This window comes from Ornithodoros turicata, chromosome 1 (genome assembly GCF_037126465.1).
Source record: "Ornithodoros turicata isolate Travis chromosome 1, ASM3712646v1, whole genome shotgun sequence".
NCBI lineage: Eukaryota > Metazoa > Arthropoda > Arachnida > Ixodida > Argasidae > Ornithodoros > Ornithodoros turicata.
In genome coordinates this window covers 21,890,698-21,910,158 of record NC_088201.1, presented here as the reverse complement: position 1 = coordinate 21,910,158, position 19,461 = coordinate 21,890,698, and the positions used below count along the sequence as shown (strand labels likewise).

General features: G+C 46.6%; 2 protein-coding genes across 3 annotated transcripts in view; one reads left to right on the top strand and one right to left on the bottom strand.

Annotated features, from left to right (window-relative positions):
- LOC135377629 (uncharacterized) overlaps positions 1-18,903 on the top strand; it is a 64,561-nt gene extending 45,658 nt beyond the window's left edge. For both annotated transcript variants that reach the window (XM_064610194.1, XM_064610193.1), the window contains exons 2-4: positions 13,170-14,137; positions 14,716-14,991; positions 16,807-18,903. In XM_064610194.1, the coding sequence (XP_064466264.1) occupies positions 13,210-14,137; positions 14,716-14,991; positions 16,807-18,479 (2,877 nt within the window). In that variant the 5' untranslated portion in view covers positions 13,170-13,209 and the 3' untranslated portion in view covers positions 18,480-18,903. The remainder of the gene's footprint in view (positions 1-13,169; positions 14,138-14,715; positions 14,992-16,806) is intronic.
- Positions 1-19,461, bottom strand: part of LOC135377633 (rab3 GTPase-activating protein catalytic subunit-like) — a 93,055-nt gene that overhangs the window by 11,951 nt on the left and 61,643 nt on the right. The window lies entirely within an intron of this gene.

The window sequence follows — 19,461 nt, the reverse complement described above, 5'->3', positions numbered from 1 at the left end:
CGTGAATTCATTTTGCTCACCGGAGGGTTCGTCGAATCTCAGTGTACGAAGGATGGTCCAAGCGAAGGGAAAGGGCGCGTAGCGAAGCCGTAAAGAACGCAGAAAGGCACGTCTGTGAGCATACTCAAAAATCTCAACGAGCCTTACATTCCGAAAGGGCGTATCACGCACCACATTAAATCAGCACGCGGTTTTCACGTAGATATATTTCCTTACTGAGGACATTTAAAAATATGTATCCAACCACATGGTGAGGGCTAAGACGAAAGGTGTTGTTGCTACTGCAACAAACGTCTAAACATGGTCACTGCGCACGTATAGCCTGTGTCTTAAGTGTCACTTGGGTCACTTGCGCGCTTTGTTTCAAGTTGAATCAATTTAACATTTCCTAGTAGCACTTCTTAGTAAGCACATTTTTCAACGGTATCTCAGTTTAAGAATGCTTATATAACTTTCATTTTTCTGGATATACCGCTGTTTGATTTTGCAGGGTTTAGGCACGTCATACATTATTCTTACGCATAGTTAAAGACAACTACTAGGAAGGATTTTTTGTGAATAAATACGCTCAACAACAACAACCACGTGCATACAGTGTGTGCATTGCATAACCTCTGTATTTCTGAAAAAAAAAATGAAGAAAACACACACACACAGTCCAGTCTACTGCCAGGAAAAACCGCCCAAATATTATCAGCATTACAGAACAGAGATGGAGAGTAATGCATGACATCTCGGTATTAGTAATGCGTTACATTTTGTAGAGGAGTAATGAATAACGTAATACTATTACATTTTGGTCGGCTAATGTGTAATGACATTACTCATTACTTGGATTGAAAATTCACGCATGTCTGAAGCCAGCAGTTATAAATTGCGCCTGACACAGGCAGGGACAATCACCACGCTGCCTAATTCCAGCCACCTTCGTCCCCGACCAAGTCACAAAGACGAAGTCTGTGAACACCAACTTCTTCTATACGCTGCACTTAATCTTATCTACGATTCTTCATTTAGATTAAGCATACTGCTCTCATCTCTCGACGAAGTCGATGTAGCGATTTTGCAGAAACTCCAATTATTATCACCTGTAATGTCTTACAAAGTAAATACGAATCACGTTCACGTCTCTTTGCAGCACGCGCTTCAAACACCACATGGGACTGTGATATAAACTTACGGGAAAATGTAATGCCAAAGTAATGTCGTTACTTGATGAAAGTATACTGACTTTAGGCACGAAGGATTAAAAAGTAATGCATTACTTCACGAAACTAATGAGTGATGCATAGTAATTTCCCCAACTGTGATACAGAATAATCGAAATACCGTAGAGAAGGAGCGTTTTTGCTGCTTCATCGGATCACATAAAATACGGAAGACAGCGAGTGAACGATATAAGATTAAAAAGTCACAAGCAGGCAACGAGATAGGTGCCTCAAATTTGGAACTGTCGCACCCCCGAAATTAAATGCCATTGTCGAGAAATGCTTTCGGCAATGTCTGTGACTCTCACACTTTTCTTTTTCTCTTTTCTCTTCTTCTTTTTTTGCGGCTCAAGATGTTTCGATTTTCGTTAACTAGGCTCGTACCTTTGCATTTGCCACGTCAGGTCACTAATTTACGAATAGTCCACAAAAGGTTTAAGAGGCACAACGTTACTTTCAGCTAGACTATGCAGGGGCGATAGAAGAGCTCTTTTCGATAACCCTTACGAACACTTTTCCGCTGGTATCGGGCGTACACGAGCGTAATTCGACATACAACGCAATTATCCTAAAATAAAAATATCAATAATAGCGTTGCACGACAGATGGACCAGTGCTTGTCCTGGACAGTAATAAGCCTCATGTGACCTCGACAGAGCTTGAAATATCGAGTCGGTGGCGCTCCAATTACAGTAGCCCGAACTAAACCAGATCGACAGCCAAAAGGGGATGATGACTTTTCCTTCATCACTTGCCCGCGGCGCCGCTGAACCCAGGATCAACTTTGTTTTGACGAAGAGATGTTAGGTAACCGTAGAATCTGATCACAAACTGAACAGGAAACAAAAAAAAAAAAAAAAGAGAAACATTCTTTTTCTATCGTATTTACCGCCGGTTACAGTTGCGAAACAGCTGGAAGGTGCAGGTGAGTAAAGCACTGCCCTAGTGAAACAACAACGTACAGCCGCCGCCAGACTTAACCGGAACGCGCCAGCTCCGCGAAGCGTTGAATTCTTGCGTTTGGGGACAGGTTGCACCGCAGCCGGTGGGTGGTGTGAGCGCAAGCGCCATGCAGATAGTGATTCTAGATGCGATAACCGTGCAATTGAGCATGCCGAACCACTGTCGTTAGGCGGTGTGTGCCTCAACCTCGTCTCGGACATATATCTAGGACGCAGTCGCAAACGCGGAGGCTAACACTACGTGGTGCTGGGCATCTCTACGCAACCCACGCGCGTTAGGAATAAGTCTGAGAGCGGCTGTACGTGCCTCGACACCCATGGCTGTTCTGCGACCGCATCATACAGTGATGATTTTTGTTGTATTTTATTTTTTAAATTTCGTGTTAACGCCGCGAAGCAACTGTGGCTATGAGCGGCGTACAGACGTGGAGACAGATGGAGAGAGGACAGCAGGAAGGAGTGGGAGAACAGGGCGTTAGTATGCGTCCTGGGCCGACTTCGGGGAGAATTGTGCCGACATTCGTCTGGAAAGCAGTCTGCCGGAAAACCCAGGGAAAACCTCAGACAGCGCAGCCCGTGCGGGGGTTCGAACCCGCGTCACAATGATGGTTTTCATCAAGCACGGAAAGTATTACTTCCGGACGAAACAAGCAAGCCAAACAAGAGTATTGGAGTGATCACAGTCACAAAATAATAATCATAATACTAAAATAAAATAAAAAAGCGCGCCTCTCGTGTAATGAAAGTCGCTGAAATCAGTAACCTTCATCTGACTCTCCTAACCAGTCCCGGCTGTTCCTATGTTCCGGGAGCTCTTTACAATTTTGTTTCTGAGCGGCCCACTCGTCTAGGTCATTCGTTCCCACAACACGCCTTCACACTTTCGTTGCAAAGGCGAATCCGCATAGCCTATAGTGTGTTTTCTGCGGTCTCGCGAGCGATTGAAATGCAGATCGGCAGCGTCCGGCGAGAGTGGCCATAGAAGCGCAACGCCCATTGTTCGCTACACTGTTGACGTTCGTCCCATTTTCCTCGAGGCTTTGAAACCGTTTCGCGTCTGGACCGGAGTATGTTGTTGCCTGTGACAAACACGACGCCTGAAGCTGTATTTCATTGCAACTTCCGCCTTCTAAAGAATCTGTGCGTCGTCGACGGCTAAAGGACAGTTGACACAATTTGCAAATCTTATCGCGTACACATACTCGCGGGAGACATTGTTAATGCGCGGAAGTTTATACAAAGGAAAAAGTGGAAAGTGACCGCAGTGGGAAGCCCTCTCATCGTTCTAGATCGCTAATTAGTCAAATAAGCCTTTAAAAGCGTCGCTACACTAACAACCAGATAGTGTTATAGGCTCTCAAATCTTTATATACCTTACTTTTCTTTATACCCTAGCAAACACTCCATATGCAAAACACATCGCTTTCGGCAAAGAGCGTCCATACTTCCTCAACAAATTAAACATACAGGGTGTTTCGCCCAACAAACGGGTATTCTGCTTTAGCCATTCAAGTGTCACAACTCACAAGCACTACTCTACAACGAACTGCGAAACGTTAGAAAGTAAGAGGGTCTTTTCTTCCTTCTCTTTCCAGAATTCGAAATGCGGATATACTCCAGTCCACCACAAAATACGAGGGGCGGCTGAAAAGTAATGCATAGTCGCATGTAAGGCGCAAACGAAGAGAGATACGGAAACAAAAAAATGGCCGAAAACAGGGCAACGTGCATGAGGCAAAGCACAGTGAGGCATGGGGTAGAGTGTAACATTGCCGATATCTGCCTCATTCGCGAACCTTAGAAAAGAGAAACTGTAACTGTGTCCGTCAAACAGAGCAACATCGTCACCAGTTCACGCAAATCGGCAAGCAATCGGCAATCGGTAGGCAAATCGTATTGACGGACGGATTTCCACGAGGAAAAAATATTTTGATGACATTTCTTTGTTGTATACAACAACTAAGTGACTTGAATCCTACGCGCTATGACTGTAGTAGATGAAAGCGGAATCAGTCAGAATTAGAATCAAAAGATGGCATGCTGTTTGCTCGCGCTCAGCCACGTGCTGATACGCGCATCTCAATAGCTGTGTGATGATGGGGCACGGTGTTACGGGAGCACATGGGGTACATTGAAGCAGTGTACTCCAAGGGTGGTAAATAGTACGGCTTCTACATAAAGTCGGGGTTCTGACAGGAGAGAACGCCGCGGGGGAATACGAAGTTAGCTCTCTGAGGCAAAGCAAGAAAAGGCCGAATTCGTTTGTCGATCCCGACGTTCCCGATATGGCACTGCTAAATGGGAGCAATTGTGCGCCCACGGTAGATCCCGCCATCTGAGCACACCCCGAGCACACCTACATGTTCGAAGTTGACTTTGCACCTATTAATTCCTTGTATGCTCCTGATGTCATACTCCCCCACTGGAAGTAACAGTCTGCCCGAGCTTGAGGCACACACAGTTACAAGAGCTGGCTGTCTATATTTTCGCAATTTGTCGGAGTATCTCTTCAAAAATAACGTTTATTTTGTATGACCAGTATGAAACAAGATTTAACTAGCCAGTGGATTTTCAAGTGCAAAGTTTTCTTTCCTGTACAAAAATACAAAAAATCGACACACTTTTTCGTCTCACTGTGCCTCACGTTCCTCTTACACTTTATTGGCTACAAGAGCGTATACATATACTTTTCGACATAGTCACTATACAGCTATACATTTATCCCAATGGTGAACCAGTTTTTTCATCTTGTCAATGAAGAATTCGACCAGTCCTTCTTTGATCCATGTCCTTACTTCGTCATCACTTCAGAGTCGCGTCGGGTGCGCTCGATGTGTATGACTGTGCTCAGTGGATTTTCGAACACGACAGACACGTCTCCATGTACCACCGCATAGGCGGAGAGTTTTCAATCTGCCGGAGAGGGCCGGGACACAACGCCCCCCTTTATTTTCATACATAGAGGTCGGGCAGGGTGTCAGGAATTCCGTGTTGTGACGTTATGAGACCAAGCCCCCCCCCCCCCCCCCCGAACTTCCGAATTTGACGAAACATGTAAATGCCGAAAAATGCCCGACGAATCGCAGGAACAAATGCCGAGAACGCGGAACCCTACCGATGAAGAATCTACCCCAAGGAAGCGGGAATTTACTCGCGATGGGCGTTTATGCCACACACAGCGCTATCTGCCTGGCACCTTTTCGCTGCGCCGTCTCACCTCCAGCAGTGCGCCCCCAATTCCGATCAGAGACCGTGAACGTGAAACCGCTAACGCGAAGCCTTCGCGACACCTTCTTTGAGCGCGAACTGAGCTAAAGAGGAGTTACCTTCCTCGTACGTGAAAGTCAGCCGCGTAAACGATTCGGTGTACACCCTTCGGGGAATTCGGATATAGCACGCGATCTGCTTTATCCTCGTGGATTCTTGCGCCGACTGGCATACAAACTGCAATTAACTTCGAGGATTCCAGCAACTACCATCTTCGCCAAGCAGGTGTCCAAGTTGTACCGTGCGCGCACCTGCAGTCTTATTGCATAAAGCTCTGGTGTCGCATTCCAGCCCTATTTGACGACAACATGTTTTGTATCTATGCTACAGAGTTTCCATTCATTGCACAAAGTGCACTTCGTAGTTGTCCACACTATATAGGACTTGATCAAAACAAGCGGCGCAATCGGTAATATCACATTCTTCCTTTAATCGCTACTGCACTTGTTCACAGACCGAGCGAGGTCTTCCACGTGGTATTATCGCTAGTGAAATGAGACAGGCATAGTTATATGTTGGCCAACGTCCAGGGTTCTGCTGTCTCACACAGTTCAAAAGAGAAAATGACGTAAGGACATAAAAAAAGGGAGAAAAGAAAGTGAAAGAGGCATTTCTTTACTGGAGGAAGAGGCAGGGTCTGCAGTAAAGGGTATGCGACCTTTGGTATACCATGCAGTGTGTGCTGCTCGACAAATCTAGCGTATGCAATCATCTGCTGCGAATAGGTGCGATCACAACATTAAGCAGAATTTTAAAAAAAAGTCATAATAGATTACCGGTGACAGCAGGTGCAGGCGTAGAGTCTTGAACAAGATCCTTCTCATTAGACTTTCGGGTTAGGGCATCGATTACCAGGGTGAATTCTTTCCCGAGCAAGCCCATGTACAGCTTGTAGCAACAACATATGTAACCCTTTTCGCGCAGCGTATACAGCACAGGCGTGAGTACTATGACTCGGTACTTCCGGTACAAAGTAGTTGTTTGCTAGCGTAATAATAAGAGAAAAATGAAGCTTCTGTTCCCTAAATGTTTTCGAGGGATTCTCTTTGGTGCAAATATCTCCGGTCCACGATGATGGACGCTTGGCCGACTCTGAGACGGGCATCTTGCAAGTGAACGATTCCAACCGGTGGCATAAGATGAAACGACATCTGACATCTAGTGCTCGAGAGTCGAGACTGGTGGAGTTGTACATGGTGCAGGCGACTGGCATCTTGATATCACGAAAGGGTTCTCAAAAATCAGAAATCTTCTTGTGTGTAGCGATAGAAAGTATGACTTTTTTTTTTGATTCCGTGTTTGCGCGGCGAAGCAGTTATGACTATGAGTGGCGTATAGATGTGGACAGACGGAGAGGGGACAGAAGGAAGGAGAGGGGGACAGGGGGTTAGTGTGCGTCCTGGGCCGACTTCAGGAAAACTGTACCGACATTCGTCTGGAAAGACTTGGGAAAACCCAGGGAACACTTCAGACAGCACAGCCGGTGGTAGGATTCGAACCCACCACCTCCCAGTCTTCAGCACGACCTTGGCTACCACCAACGAGTGGGATGCCTTAACCCGTTCGGCCATGCCGCTGGTAGAAAGTATAACTGCTCTGAGACTGGAACACGCAGACTGACAAACAAAGTGCCTATAGAGCATGAAATCTTATGGCATCTTCGACTGGCGGTACCAATGCTCTAAGCCAGAGCGCTCCAAGCTGGAGGAAGAAAGAAGATGGAAAAAAGAAACAACTGCCGAAGCTGTTGTCAGAGCGCCCTGTTTTGACCAGTCCAAGAGAGCTTGGACCGATCGCTCTATATAGAGCGATCGGTGGCTGCCAGTCGAAGATGCCATTAGGAACCTTGAGGCTTGCGTTGTGTTTGTCAGTCCGTAAGTTCCAGCCTCAGAACAGTTACTTTTTATGATGCTCACCAGATACCGCTGCCTCTTCTTGTGTTGTGTACGTGTGAGAAAACATGTAGGAGATAATGTAATGAGCGCGTGTCTTGTTCGTTGAATGAGACACCCTGAAGTAGCTGTGCCAGTGGTGCGTAATAATGGCTGGCGCGCATTGGACCGGTGATCAAAAGATGTGGGTTTGATTCCTGCTGCTATTTGGCTTTTTCAACGACTGCCACAATATTTCAATCTTTCGAGCTCAAGCGATGTTCCAGTGCGGTACTGGCACTGCTTGAGCTCTTATCGACCACATAGAAGTTGCTTCGATACCTGGCCTTACTTTATTCAATGTTGTACAACAAAATTAATACACTAATTTCTAGCGTAATGTTGGGTTTTGAAAGCAGACAGTTTTCATAAATGACGAACAAAAAATCACCGACACACCTCTTCGCGTAGTTTTTCACTCCGCGACTCCGCTTTTCGATGTGAAGACAGAGTCGGAATCGACCTACACGTTTCAGAAGTGTGCTTGGCTGTTTCTAGGGTAGAATTGCGTTCACTTGACTGCAGCATATCTATTAACGCGTCCAGTCATATGCCAACAACGAGAGGCGCCAACGGCACACCCAGCGATTCGCAAGGGGTGGAACCCACGCTCCGGGCAAGAAGAGCTTCCTCGACACACGAGGACTCTCTATGTTCTGACAACCACGAGAACAGAGCTGCAAGAATCTCGTCCTGTGCCCACGATGATACGAGAATCCCCGCTTTAAAGAAGCATTAATACATAATGAGGAAGCTCCTCCGGTCTGGTGCCTCCCACAGAACTCTATAGACCATCTGCTTCCTGAAAGTGCGCGTAGGACGCGCATACCTGGACATATTTTCACGTCAGCCATGCAGAGCCTTTCTCAGTGGGTGTGGGCGTGTTGTTTGTTAACGTTACACCGCGAAAAGGGCAAAAGGACACACGTTAGAAATCACCTTAGGACCTCTTTTGACCTCGTATATTATAAATCGGCCGAACTGCAATAGTTCCCAGAGGAAGTATTCAGGTGAGGAGGTCAATATGCATACAATAGGCCATCGTCTAGTCGACTGGCTAGTAATTTCGCCCTCGACCAGGACAGTCCAGTACTAAAGAAAGAAAGTTTCCTTTTTCGGTCGCCCACGAAACTGATTCACGAGCCTCCACGGCGGAGTATAGGAAAGTGTGAGCTTCCACGCCCGAACAAACGCAATGTAGAAGGATGAGGAATTGGCAGGTGTACTATAATCAGCGAATCAGCGTAACTCAATTTGATGCAGTCAGTAAAGGATAAAACGCAAAAAAAGAAAGAAAGAAAGAAACACTGTAGTCATACATCCACCCATTTGCATTCGCGCTCTCATTACATTTTGCGGCTTGGGCCAGATGGTGCCCCTCTTTCGAGAAGAACGCGCAGTATATACTTTCAACATGATTACCTAGCCGACTGGCTCTAAATTCGCAAAACTATACCTATCCTTCCCTGTACCACAAACATCAAAAGTTTTCTCAGATTCATTCTTGACATCTGCAATCATCTCCTAAACTTCTAACCAGCTATACGTCTAGTTTTTGATATTTTTGCAAAGCCGTTCTCTCGGATGGCACTATACACGTCGAAGCATGATTTCTTCCTGCGACATATCTCTGCATTGATATCAATAGAACTATCGGTCCGAACGAAAAAGTGTCCGATTCACTGTCTGCACAGCGATAGTACTGCCTTCGTCTGACCTCGCGATACCGGTGACGCCCATATATGCAACATGAGTTCGTCGCCACATCTTCAGACCTTGGAAGCATCCTCACGGTAACTCGGAGCCTTTTTGTCATTCTCAGCACAAACAAAAGCCTACACTAACCTTCAGATTGTCTTCTGCGCGAGGTTAGTTGGCCACAAAGACTATGGAAACAAAGCGAGCTAAGAGCAGCGAAAGTAAAGCCACTGGCGCTTGCAAAATATTTTGAAGACATAATTAGAAAACATTAACTGTCTCCCAAACACCACTCACTCGTTCTCGCAAGAGCGCTAGCTATACGCGTTGTTTAGGTACTTCGCAGGTACGCCACAAAAGAAAGAAGAAAAAAAAAGAAGCTGGTAGAGGGCGCCTTTCATTTCTTAAATAGAAAGGTTCCGTTCATCATATCCTCAATGTATGAAGCGAGCACGTAACTTACCATACAGAGTTCTGATCGAGTCGACAAAATGAGCGGCTTGTTTTCATTCTGATCACGCGGCGGCGTGCAAGGCGAGATGATTCTCTAAACGCTTTCCTCCTAAATTGGGCCATCTCTTGGGGAACTGTGTCACAAAAGGTAGCAGCCTTTGGATGCTAGCCTTTCACCGCTCTCTGTTTTCCGCTTCACATCGATACAAACGTGCAGAGGCCAAAGGAAAGCTCTCATCGCCACCACTCTCATATAGTTCTCCCGCTTACTGAATACAATAGATTTCCAAATATAAGCGCACTTCACACGCGGGAGCCGAAGCAAACATTTCCCGGCCACGAAACGATTTCATTGTGCCTTACGTGTGCATTGCACTCACTCACCACTGGAGGTGCCCCCAGTTTTCACCCAACTTTCCTTCAATAGCTCAAGTGGCCGAATTGTGTTCGCCGATGTTAACAACCCACCGGCTTAGTTCAACACCTACGCAAACGCGATCCAGCGCGGATGCTATAGCATCAGAATTTGACAAATCAATCTCTATATCATTCTCACGTGATTCGTGTTTATGCACAAGGTTTCGGCAAAAACGCAACGAGAAATAGCATCTGCGAGCTCAAGTTCCCCAACAGAGCTTCTCTTAGTCAGACATGTATACAAAATGTTACAAAAATATAGTTAAAAGTACAATGTCACATACTGAAGAGAGAACGCAGTTAAGACACAGTACAAATACTTGGAAAATAATGTAATTAGAGCAGAGTAGTAAATAATTAAGGTACATTAAGATACACTTAGGTATTGGTCACGAAACTGATTACCGCTTTTTTTTATTTTTTAAACGTAACGTTATTGGCTCGTTGTATAAGAGCGACATTTCACAATGTTCGTCCATAAATAATCCAGTTCGTCACTTAGTTGTTGTCCTTCCCCACAGTGCTTTGAAAAGAAGGAGACCATGGAAGCAAGGGTACCTTGTTGTGAAACTGAACGTACGCACTGAAAACAAGCGGACAAGTGGAAAGTAATTTGAGTATTGAGTAGAAAATACCGAAATAAGCATTTCAAATTAAGTGCAAATACCTTTCCAGAAAGTACACTGAGCAAGATACACTAACGAAAGCATTTAAAATACAGGTATTTTGACGGTACGCAAGATACGTACAAGTCTGGGCAGGACAGACCTCACCACTGGGCAAGCGCAGCGAAGGTTAATTATGAGGAAAACGAAAATAAAAAGACTTCACTAATAGGACCCTACGGCAGGCTCGCTAGACATCAATGACACGCATCGATTACGCAGATAGCATGACGATGACGGCAGTCCCGCTTATAGCTTGCCTGATGACGACGAGAGAAGGGGAAGTTTTGAGTATATATAGTCCGGGTTGTTTGCATTTACCTTACCAAGCATTTCAATACTCAACTGGTCCAACGGCTATTGCTTTTGCCAATTAAGCCGTATCCCCTCCATACTGTCATTGTGATATATCACATATCTATGAAATATGAAATCAGATATTGAGAAACATATAGCATAGAATTCAAAGCGAATGCTTAAGATACTCGGAGAGCACGTTCCACCAGTTGGTTCTTCAATCTTAGTGTTCACTGACACGAGAATACTGATCAGACAACCCAGCGGGACATCAGTCGCGGATGATAAGTCAGCGGACGAGAAGCTCTCAAAACTACAGAGCTTCCCGGTCTGTTATATGGAAGGCTCTTGTGAAAGCAGTCTAAGTAATTTAGGTATGCGGCCGTGTGTGGGGAGAGGGGAGGGGGGTGTCATAGACGCTTGTGCCTTGTACGCTATCCGAACTTTCCCATCCCTCTAATTCTCCATTTCTTGTTTTTGAGAGGCAGTAACACTGGGCCTGGCTCAGGGCGATTCAGGACTGTCTATAGACGAAGAAAGTCAAACGCATGTACTCGCGACCTTCGAATCATGCGCATCTTGGACAACACAGCATGATGAGGAGGAAGCTTACAGTGAGAATTTATGCGATGTAAGCATAGTTGATGCAACTATGCCTATGCGGCCGGATTCCCAAGACATCCCACATAGCGCGCGACCCTACACGACCCAGTCAAGAGAGATTACATGCTGGGCAGGTCTCGCACGCTGTTGATTGGCACCCGGAACACATTGAAGAGAAAGGCAATTTCCTTGGCGAGCTTTATGCTGCACGTAGTTGCCGACACGGGGAGGAGCCCTATCCTAATTTAAAATAATCTTAAGCTGCGGGTGTATGATAGAAATTGTAAAATGACGCAACACAAAGCCACAGCATCGCACCTGTTCGGCTTGAACATCGACTGTCAAAACAAAAGCGCGAAGAAAAGAAACAACGCTGAATATGCGTGGGGCGACCTAAGAGAAAAACGTTGCTGATAAAGAGGGAGGGAGCTACAGACCATCGTACACGAGGCGTATGCTACAAGAATGCGCCCTCATAGGAGTCTGCAGAGGTCAGCGCTGCTTCCTTGCGAGCAGAGGCGAAAGTGGCCAAGGGGTGAGAGAATAACAGGGAAACTGCAGGCACGACTTCAGGAACGGGTGACTAAATATCCGGCTCCGTATCTGGACTCGCTTACGCTAGACTATTTTGTGAGTCAGCGTCGTTGAATGGGCGCCGGTCTCTCCGTGGGCGAAGTGAGGCATCTTCAGTCAATTAGAGGACAGGTCAGCACGTACCATAGTGATCGTGTTTTTCTCCTCGCCGAAGACCAATTAGGAAAGAAAGCAATATGAGAACAGTGCGCAACTAGAAATCTAGCGTTATGTTGCGGGAGACATATACGGAAGTGATTCAGCACTGGCACACTCGGTACCGAAGCACATACGCGAGTATTCGCCGCATTCGTTTCAACTCGCAATGCGGATCAATTTTCGGACGTAACGAGAATATTCCGCGGTTTATGGGGGAGTTAGGCCCCGTGTATCACTGAGCGAGGTCTATGAGAGATGAATGCTAATCTGACGACGTTTTGAAACGGCAAAGCCACTTATGGTATAAAAGCTAAGGATTAACGAAAGTTCGGTGGGATACTATCGGCAAATAAGCTACACCCTGCAGAGCGAATGCGATGTAGATCCCACTGTGTGGCAGACTGGCAGTGTTCAATTGGGACAGTTCTGAACGTCGTAAAGGACTCCATTGTTCGTGAAAAAGAAATACGGTAAGTGCGGTTATACTACGACGGGAGGTGTGAAGCCACCTTTGGCAATTGAGAACAATGGGCGAGAGGGCGGCACATGATGGATGCCTTGGTAACATAGAGAGGAAATTCTCATTGCATATTCGAATCCATAGCTCCTGGTTGTGCTCGCTGTATACGTATAACCCCATAGGTCAAACTTCCCATTCCCACATCACTCCTTTTCGTTTCGTTTATTTTTTTTATATATTAAATGACGTCATAGCCAGCCATTAGAATAAAATTGTGACTGCGCTTTGTAACCGTCGTACCCATCACGGGCAAATGCGTAATTATTCAGTGTGGATGGAAATCCATGGGTACACAAATTGACTTCTTTGCACGGCGCACTGTTCTCTGTTACATGCTCCTTGAGTGCGATTATAGTTATTTTGTGACTCTATCGTGAGCCGCTGCTTAGCAAACTTTCTTATTTTCCATTTCGCAGAAGCACGTAGAATGGTGAGGAGCTAAAGTCAAGGCTAGCGATGGCCATCACTTCAGGGACGTCTTCCCCAAGCCAGACAGGAAGCGAAGGGACCAATTACAAGATCACAGGATTGCTGGCAATTCTCGTATTCTTGGTCACCATTCGGACGGTAACATGCCAGCTGGCTGAACTACCTGCATTAGGATGCCGCTACGAACGTCATACCCAGACGCTGCAGTGCAGCAACACTACTTTGGATAAAGTCCTAGTTTCCCTTCGTATCTTCGGCACGTTCCTCAACCAGACGCTGCAGCCAAAGCATGTGGACATCAGGGACAGCCATGTACCACAACTGCCATTTTTCTTGTCACAATTCAACCAGTCTTTGGAATCCTTCCGACTAGTGCGAAGCGCTACGGAATACATCTTTCCCGACGCCTTCGCAGAGCTTGCACTGACAGTGCTAGATTTGTCTGAGAACTCGTTGTACTCCATACCATACGCCGTGGGCACCCTCAAGAGCCTCCAGGTGCTCAACCTTTCATCGAATGCCATCTCCCTCCTCCGCCCAGGTCCAGTGTTCATGAACCTCAACCAGCTCAAGGTACTCGACCTGTCGAATAATCTACTGGGAGTCGACCGTCATGATGTCCCAGATCCGAAATCTTTACGGGGAAACAAAGAGCTGCTCACGAGACTAGCGCCAAACATTACCGTCCAAGAATTCAGTTTAGAACCGGTGGCTGACAACCTGCACTTACTGTTCCTGAACGGAAATCATCTGGCCACTGTCCCGGAACAACTGTACAAAAGGATCTTTCCACGACTACTGGTGCTGAACCTCGACGATAACATATTAACAAACCTGCCAGAATTCTCTAGTGCGCTTCTACCAGAGCTCAAGAACTTCACGGTCAAGCGAAACTTCCTACAGCTTGTGCCCTTTTATAGCCTGCCCGTCACTGCGGAAACGGCAGACTTGAGAGGTAGGGAAGCAAATTACAAATCACCCGTTGTGAAGTATTCATAGTAACCAGAGACACGTTTATGAGTTCATGGTAACACGAAGGACTATTGTTTCAAGCATTCAACCCTGCGAATACGCTTCTTTTTGAAATGAAAACCAACCACGCAAGACCAAACCAGAAATTCGTGAGGAGGGACGGCATTCTCTAAGATAGCGTGGTTGGTGCAATGTACGCGTAGCAGGAGCGTCAATCTGGATTCACCATAGCTCATGCTGTAACTTTCCAACAAAAGCGGAGACCTGGTGCAGTTGGTACATGTCTTGATCTGCGAGAGAAACACGGACGAAAAGAAGCACCCGGGACGAACGCTGATCAATGTCAGAGTGCTTCTTTTTGTCCGTGTACCCCTCGCTGATCAAGACCTGACATAAACAAACTTTCAGCACCATAGCCTCATTCACCCTGTTCTTTGGTCGTCTTGCAGGGTTATGACATGCCATCTTGGCATTATTCACGGCATAAAATCGCGTAGCATAATTAACAGTAACGCGTGAAAAATCCTGGAACACAAATGATTTCCTTTTCATCGTTTTCAGACAATCCAATCCGCTGCGACTGCGCGGCTCTATGGCTGCAGGAGTGGAATACGCAAATGCCGACTGGCCAGGGGTCCCTGACGTTGCCCCCGTGCGCCAGCCCCGAAGCTTTCCGTGGACGTTCCTTGTCCTCCATTACGGCGGAAGCGCTCTGCTGGCACGGCAACCAGACCCGGCTATTCCGTTACATCGTCCGTGACTTTGAAAAACACGCTCTGCTCGCTCTGACCAGTCTGGACAGCAGCATCTCCGTTACGTGGAGCGTTTCTAATCCAGGTGAGCACACGACTCCGGACAGCGCAGCAACCAAATATATGCAACGTGGTCGAGCGCAACACCATGGGAACGTGAAGGTGTTAGACTCTGTTTCTGCAGACCTTAGGGGCTTTTGAGGCAGTTTTGGCAGGTATTTTGGAGGGTGGTTGAGTGCTGCAAGACCTTTGGGTGCGCTAGCGGGGTGCTGGGAAAATTCCTGTGACGCGGTATGGGAAACAACAAAGTTGATCGACCCTGTGCATGAAAGTACCTGGGGTCAAGAATCAAAATATTTGCAGGATGTGTCTCGAAGAAGGAAGCCTCCTCTCACTACGGACGTTACCTCAACGCCCTATTGTTTCAAAATGCTCGCACGAAGGGAACTACGAAGGGAAGGCATTGTTTTTAGCGCGGCGTCCCTTGACCCAATTAGTACGCAGGACATAATTCCATACTCATCTCGAACAATCTGTTGTGGCAGAATATGTTCCTCCTTCTATGTAAATCATTAAAACTCCACGTGGGGACATCATTGTTTTTTAACAACTGCGAAAGCCACGACACACGTGGGGCAAAAGGTTACGATACATAGAGAGAGAGTTGTGTCCCGCAAGAAACCACCGTACATTACAAACAATTAAAAACCATTAATACATTGGGGTCCGTTAACCTTCATCTACAAGGTTTGTGAGTCATTGTCCTTTGGTAAGGACACTAAGACCAACCAGTCACCAGGAAAAGCAGTGGGAAACCAGTCACAAAGTCCATTCTGTACAGACAGGTTAGCCTCTGATATTCACGACATACTGATTACTTGCTACTCCTTGGAAGGAGGCAATGCCACACGACTGTTTCACAACTCACAAGTAACCTATACATAGTATGTTCCCCGCAGTAATCTCTTATGTAGTGCTGTTATGTGAATTAACGAATATCAGATGTTGTTCTTGCGATTTGCCCTCTAGTATATCTCTTTCCATCCTTCTAATAGGAGCGTAGTCAAATTCGCAAATCTAAGGGACCGTTGTACACTCTGAGAAAAAAGGAGTAACGGGGGAGTAACTTCCCACTCTTATTGAATTTCACTCCCCCTCTCAGTCGGTTAATCCCTCTTTCTTCCCGCGTTTGCCATGCAACTCCATCACTGCAAATTCTCTCTTGCCGTCCAAATTTTAATGAAAAAGTGATATGTGATATCACCCTCCTTCTCGTACAGTGAGTTTCGAGTTATAAACGTCTGTACTACTGTGAAGCCATGCATATGTGGCATCATTTTTGTTATATATTCCACGATTTTGCATTAAGACTCTCAGTTGGTGAAGTTCTCACCCTTACGTGAGGACGTATAGTGACATGTAACCTTCTGACACAGTAATTACGTCGAACGCTTATCCCAGAGTTTACCGCGTTCGAGGGCACTACCCAAATTTCGTAGAAGAAGGTACGTACCTCTTGTGCACTATCATAACACTTCCCTTCCTTTTGCACGCATAACTTTCCCCTCCCCATCGAGTATGTACTATGACGAATTGCTTATAAGCGGATACACAGATATTTCAGTCAGAAATGTCATAGGGGATTTCAAGCAGTTGCAGAGGTACTGGCATAAACCCGTTTCATGGTGACAGCATGATACCTGTAAATGGTATCATGGTTACTCCTGGGAAATGGAGTAAAGTGCAACTCCCTCTTGAAGGGTGTCAGTTTTGCTCCAAAGGGGTGTGTTGTAAGGGACAAGCTACTTACTGCCCTAAAGTAGTTGTGAGGGCACCATTTTTTTTTTCTCAGAGTGTATAACGCAAATACTAACGGCTATAACAACACTTCTCCTTCCAGGGCTCCAGTGGGTTCTCTTATACCGTAAGGAGTCTTCAAGTCCTTACCAAATGACTCCACACCCACAAGCCAAGGAGAAACCGCGGACCACGGCCGATGAAGCCGTTTTCACCGATATTATAACGGACCTGGAGCCGGACACGGTGTACGTCGTCTGCGCCGGCATACGGCAAGAACCTCCACGTGCCCCTTACATCATGGACGCTAAAAGATGTCAGAAGGCACGCACAAAGGTTCAAATACCTCCCCAAGTGACAACGTCGGTTGTGTCCGTTCATCTACAGGTGACGCCACCGCAGCCGTATACTAAGAAAGCGAAGACAATTCTACTGTCAATGAAGAAGTCTACGCAGTCTGTGACACTACGTTGGAGAGTGGAGACCATGCCAAAGCAATACAGGCGATCTGTCCGCGCTAGAGTCACCGAGGATGCGGCTCTGCCAAAAGAGTGGGTAATCCTAGTCAGAAAGTTCGGAAGCCAAAACTTCACCGAAATACGTATCTCTGACAGCAGTGGTGAAAGTCGGAGTAACAGCACTTACAGCTACACTGTGCCAAATCTGCACGCTTCCACTGCGTACGACGTCTGCTTGATAGCAATGGATTCCGTACTGGAAGACAACGTTAGCAGCATCTCTGGGTATGCCAAGCACGTTCCTGACCACTTGATATCATCTAAGACAGACAACCAAACAATGACGTGCAAGGAAATGTTGACAGAAGATGAAGAACAGGAAGTTCTAATCAAGACAATCGCTATAGTTACCACCGTTTCGTCCACAACTACTGCAGTCGTGGTAGCCCTTCTCTGCTGCTGTTGTCCGAGCTCGACATTTCGTGGCTGCTACCGCAGCATCAAGTCAAAACTGAAACCCAAGACAAAGACGGCGCAAACAATTTCTGAGAAGGACAACTCCTATCACAGCAGCGATAACTCTGTGAAACTGCTTGTGCCTGTTCACAATCCCGCTTACGAGGACACAGAGCCAATCATCATGCCCCGCTGCCAACCCAGCAACACATCAATGCGCCCTCGGTCTAAAAGCGTTCCTGAAGAACCTCTTCCCGAGAAAACTCCACAACTACTGTACTCCCCTTGGGAGGATGTATCTACACTTAGAAAGACCCCACGGAGAACAAAGTCGGAATACCGCGCAGAACCAACTGGATATATCAAGGCAAAGCTCGCCCCAACAGCCCCAGACATTGCCTACGTCTCTATCGAAAAGAACGTTTCTTCTAGTGCTGAGAGCTATGTAAATCACAGTAAGCAATTTTCCTGGGGTCACGGATACCTCAACTCTAGCAGCATTCAATATCTCGACGGACGAAAGGTACAGGTATATTCGCATGGGTCCAAGACACTACCCAAAAGCTGTCTCAAATCGGCTGCACGAAAGAGACAGCCTAAAACTGACAGCTTTCGTAACGACAAGCATCCTCCTGAGGTTAACAAGTGTTCCACAACCCCAAGGAGAGGCTCGCTGGGTCGTTCCAGTCAGCGGCTCAGCTTTCGGACTTTCGGTAAAGGGTGCCGCGATAATGGAACCCACAAGCCCGCGAGAAGTCTTCCACCTCTGCCGAGCCGTCCACCACCGGCACCTCCAAGTGCAGGGACTTCGGCAAAGCAGGAGTCTGGAAGTGGCTGCGAAGTGTTCATTGAACATGTGTAACTTGATAACGGTGCCGAGGAACAGACTATGAAAGAACTGTACGTTTCGAATTTCGGACCAGTGATAATGCAAGGAGTACCGTGCAGAAATCCGATGTGTTTCCCATTTTCCTCATAAGCTGATGCGTGCATCTAGTACGCGGCTTATCCCCCCATGTAGCTGATACGGACTCAACTGATTTGCAGCTCCGCAAATTAGTGTATAGCGTGCGTCAGATATGAAACATGAGGCATATAGCTATTCTATGGGTTTCATAATGACACTGTTCATGTTGGTGGGCAATTCGATTCTTACATTCGATCAGCCACCTGGCATAGTGAAACTGTCTCTATAACGATGTATGTATATCACATTTGCCCACGAACGACAGATGTCTTCTTTTCCTGTTGTTATGATGACATTTAAGAAGTCTATTCTACTGCTGCGCGTTTGCTTCACCTCAATAGCAGACGAAACAACACTGAGTGACAAACCGCTGAGGCGAGCAGTTCCTATGGGTAATACAAGATATCTAGACCCCAGAACCCCATTAATCTAAGAAATTGAAGAAGTTCAAGAAAACGGCAATGGATATAGCGCCACGACGCTAACCTAGTTCTGGTCTGTACTACTGGCTACACCATATCGCCATGGCTTTCTCGTGCTCTGGTGTCATAGATTGCAGACGAACAATTTATACGTGCTCTACGCATTGCTTTACCGTTTACACACCCATGAGGCAAACACATGAGGCAGGCGAGGCCTGGTGTCGCTATCCAATGATATTGTCCGTAAAAGGTAATTTGTCCATGACGAATTCAGTTGTGTAGCTATGTAGCAGATGTCATCTCCTTCGCGTATAATTGTCGTGAACGAGTGGAGAACGTGTAATAGCATTTGGGAGTAGATTTACATGTAAGGTGAGTCCTCCCATACTTGTGCGGCTACATGCTGCACGCGCTGCAGGGTAGAGAACTGCAGCCGCTTGCGTCGATCCCTGTCG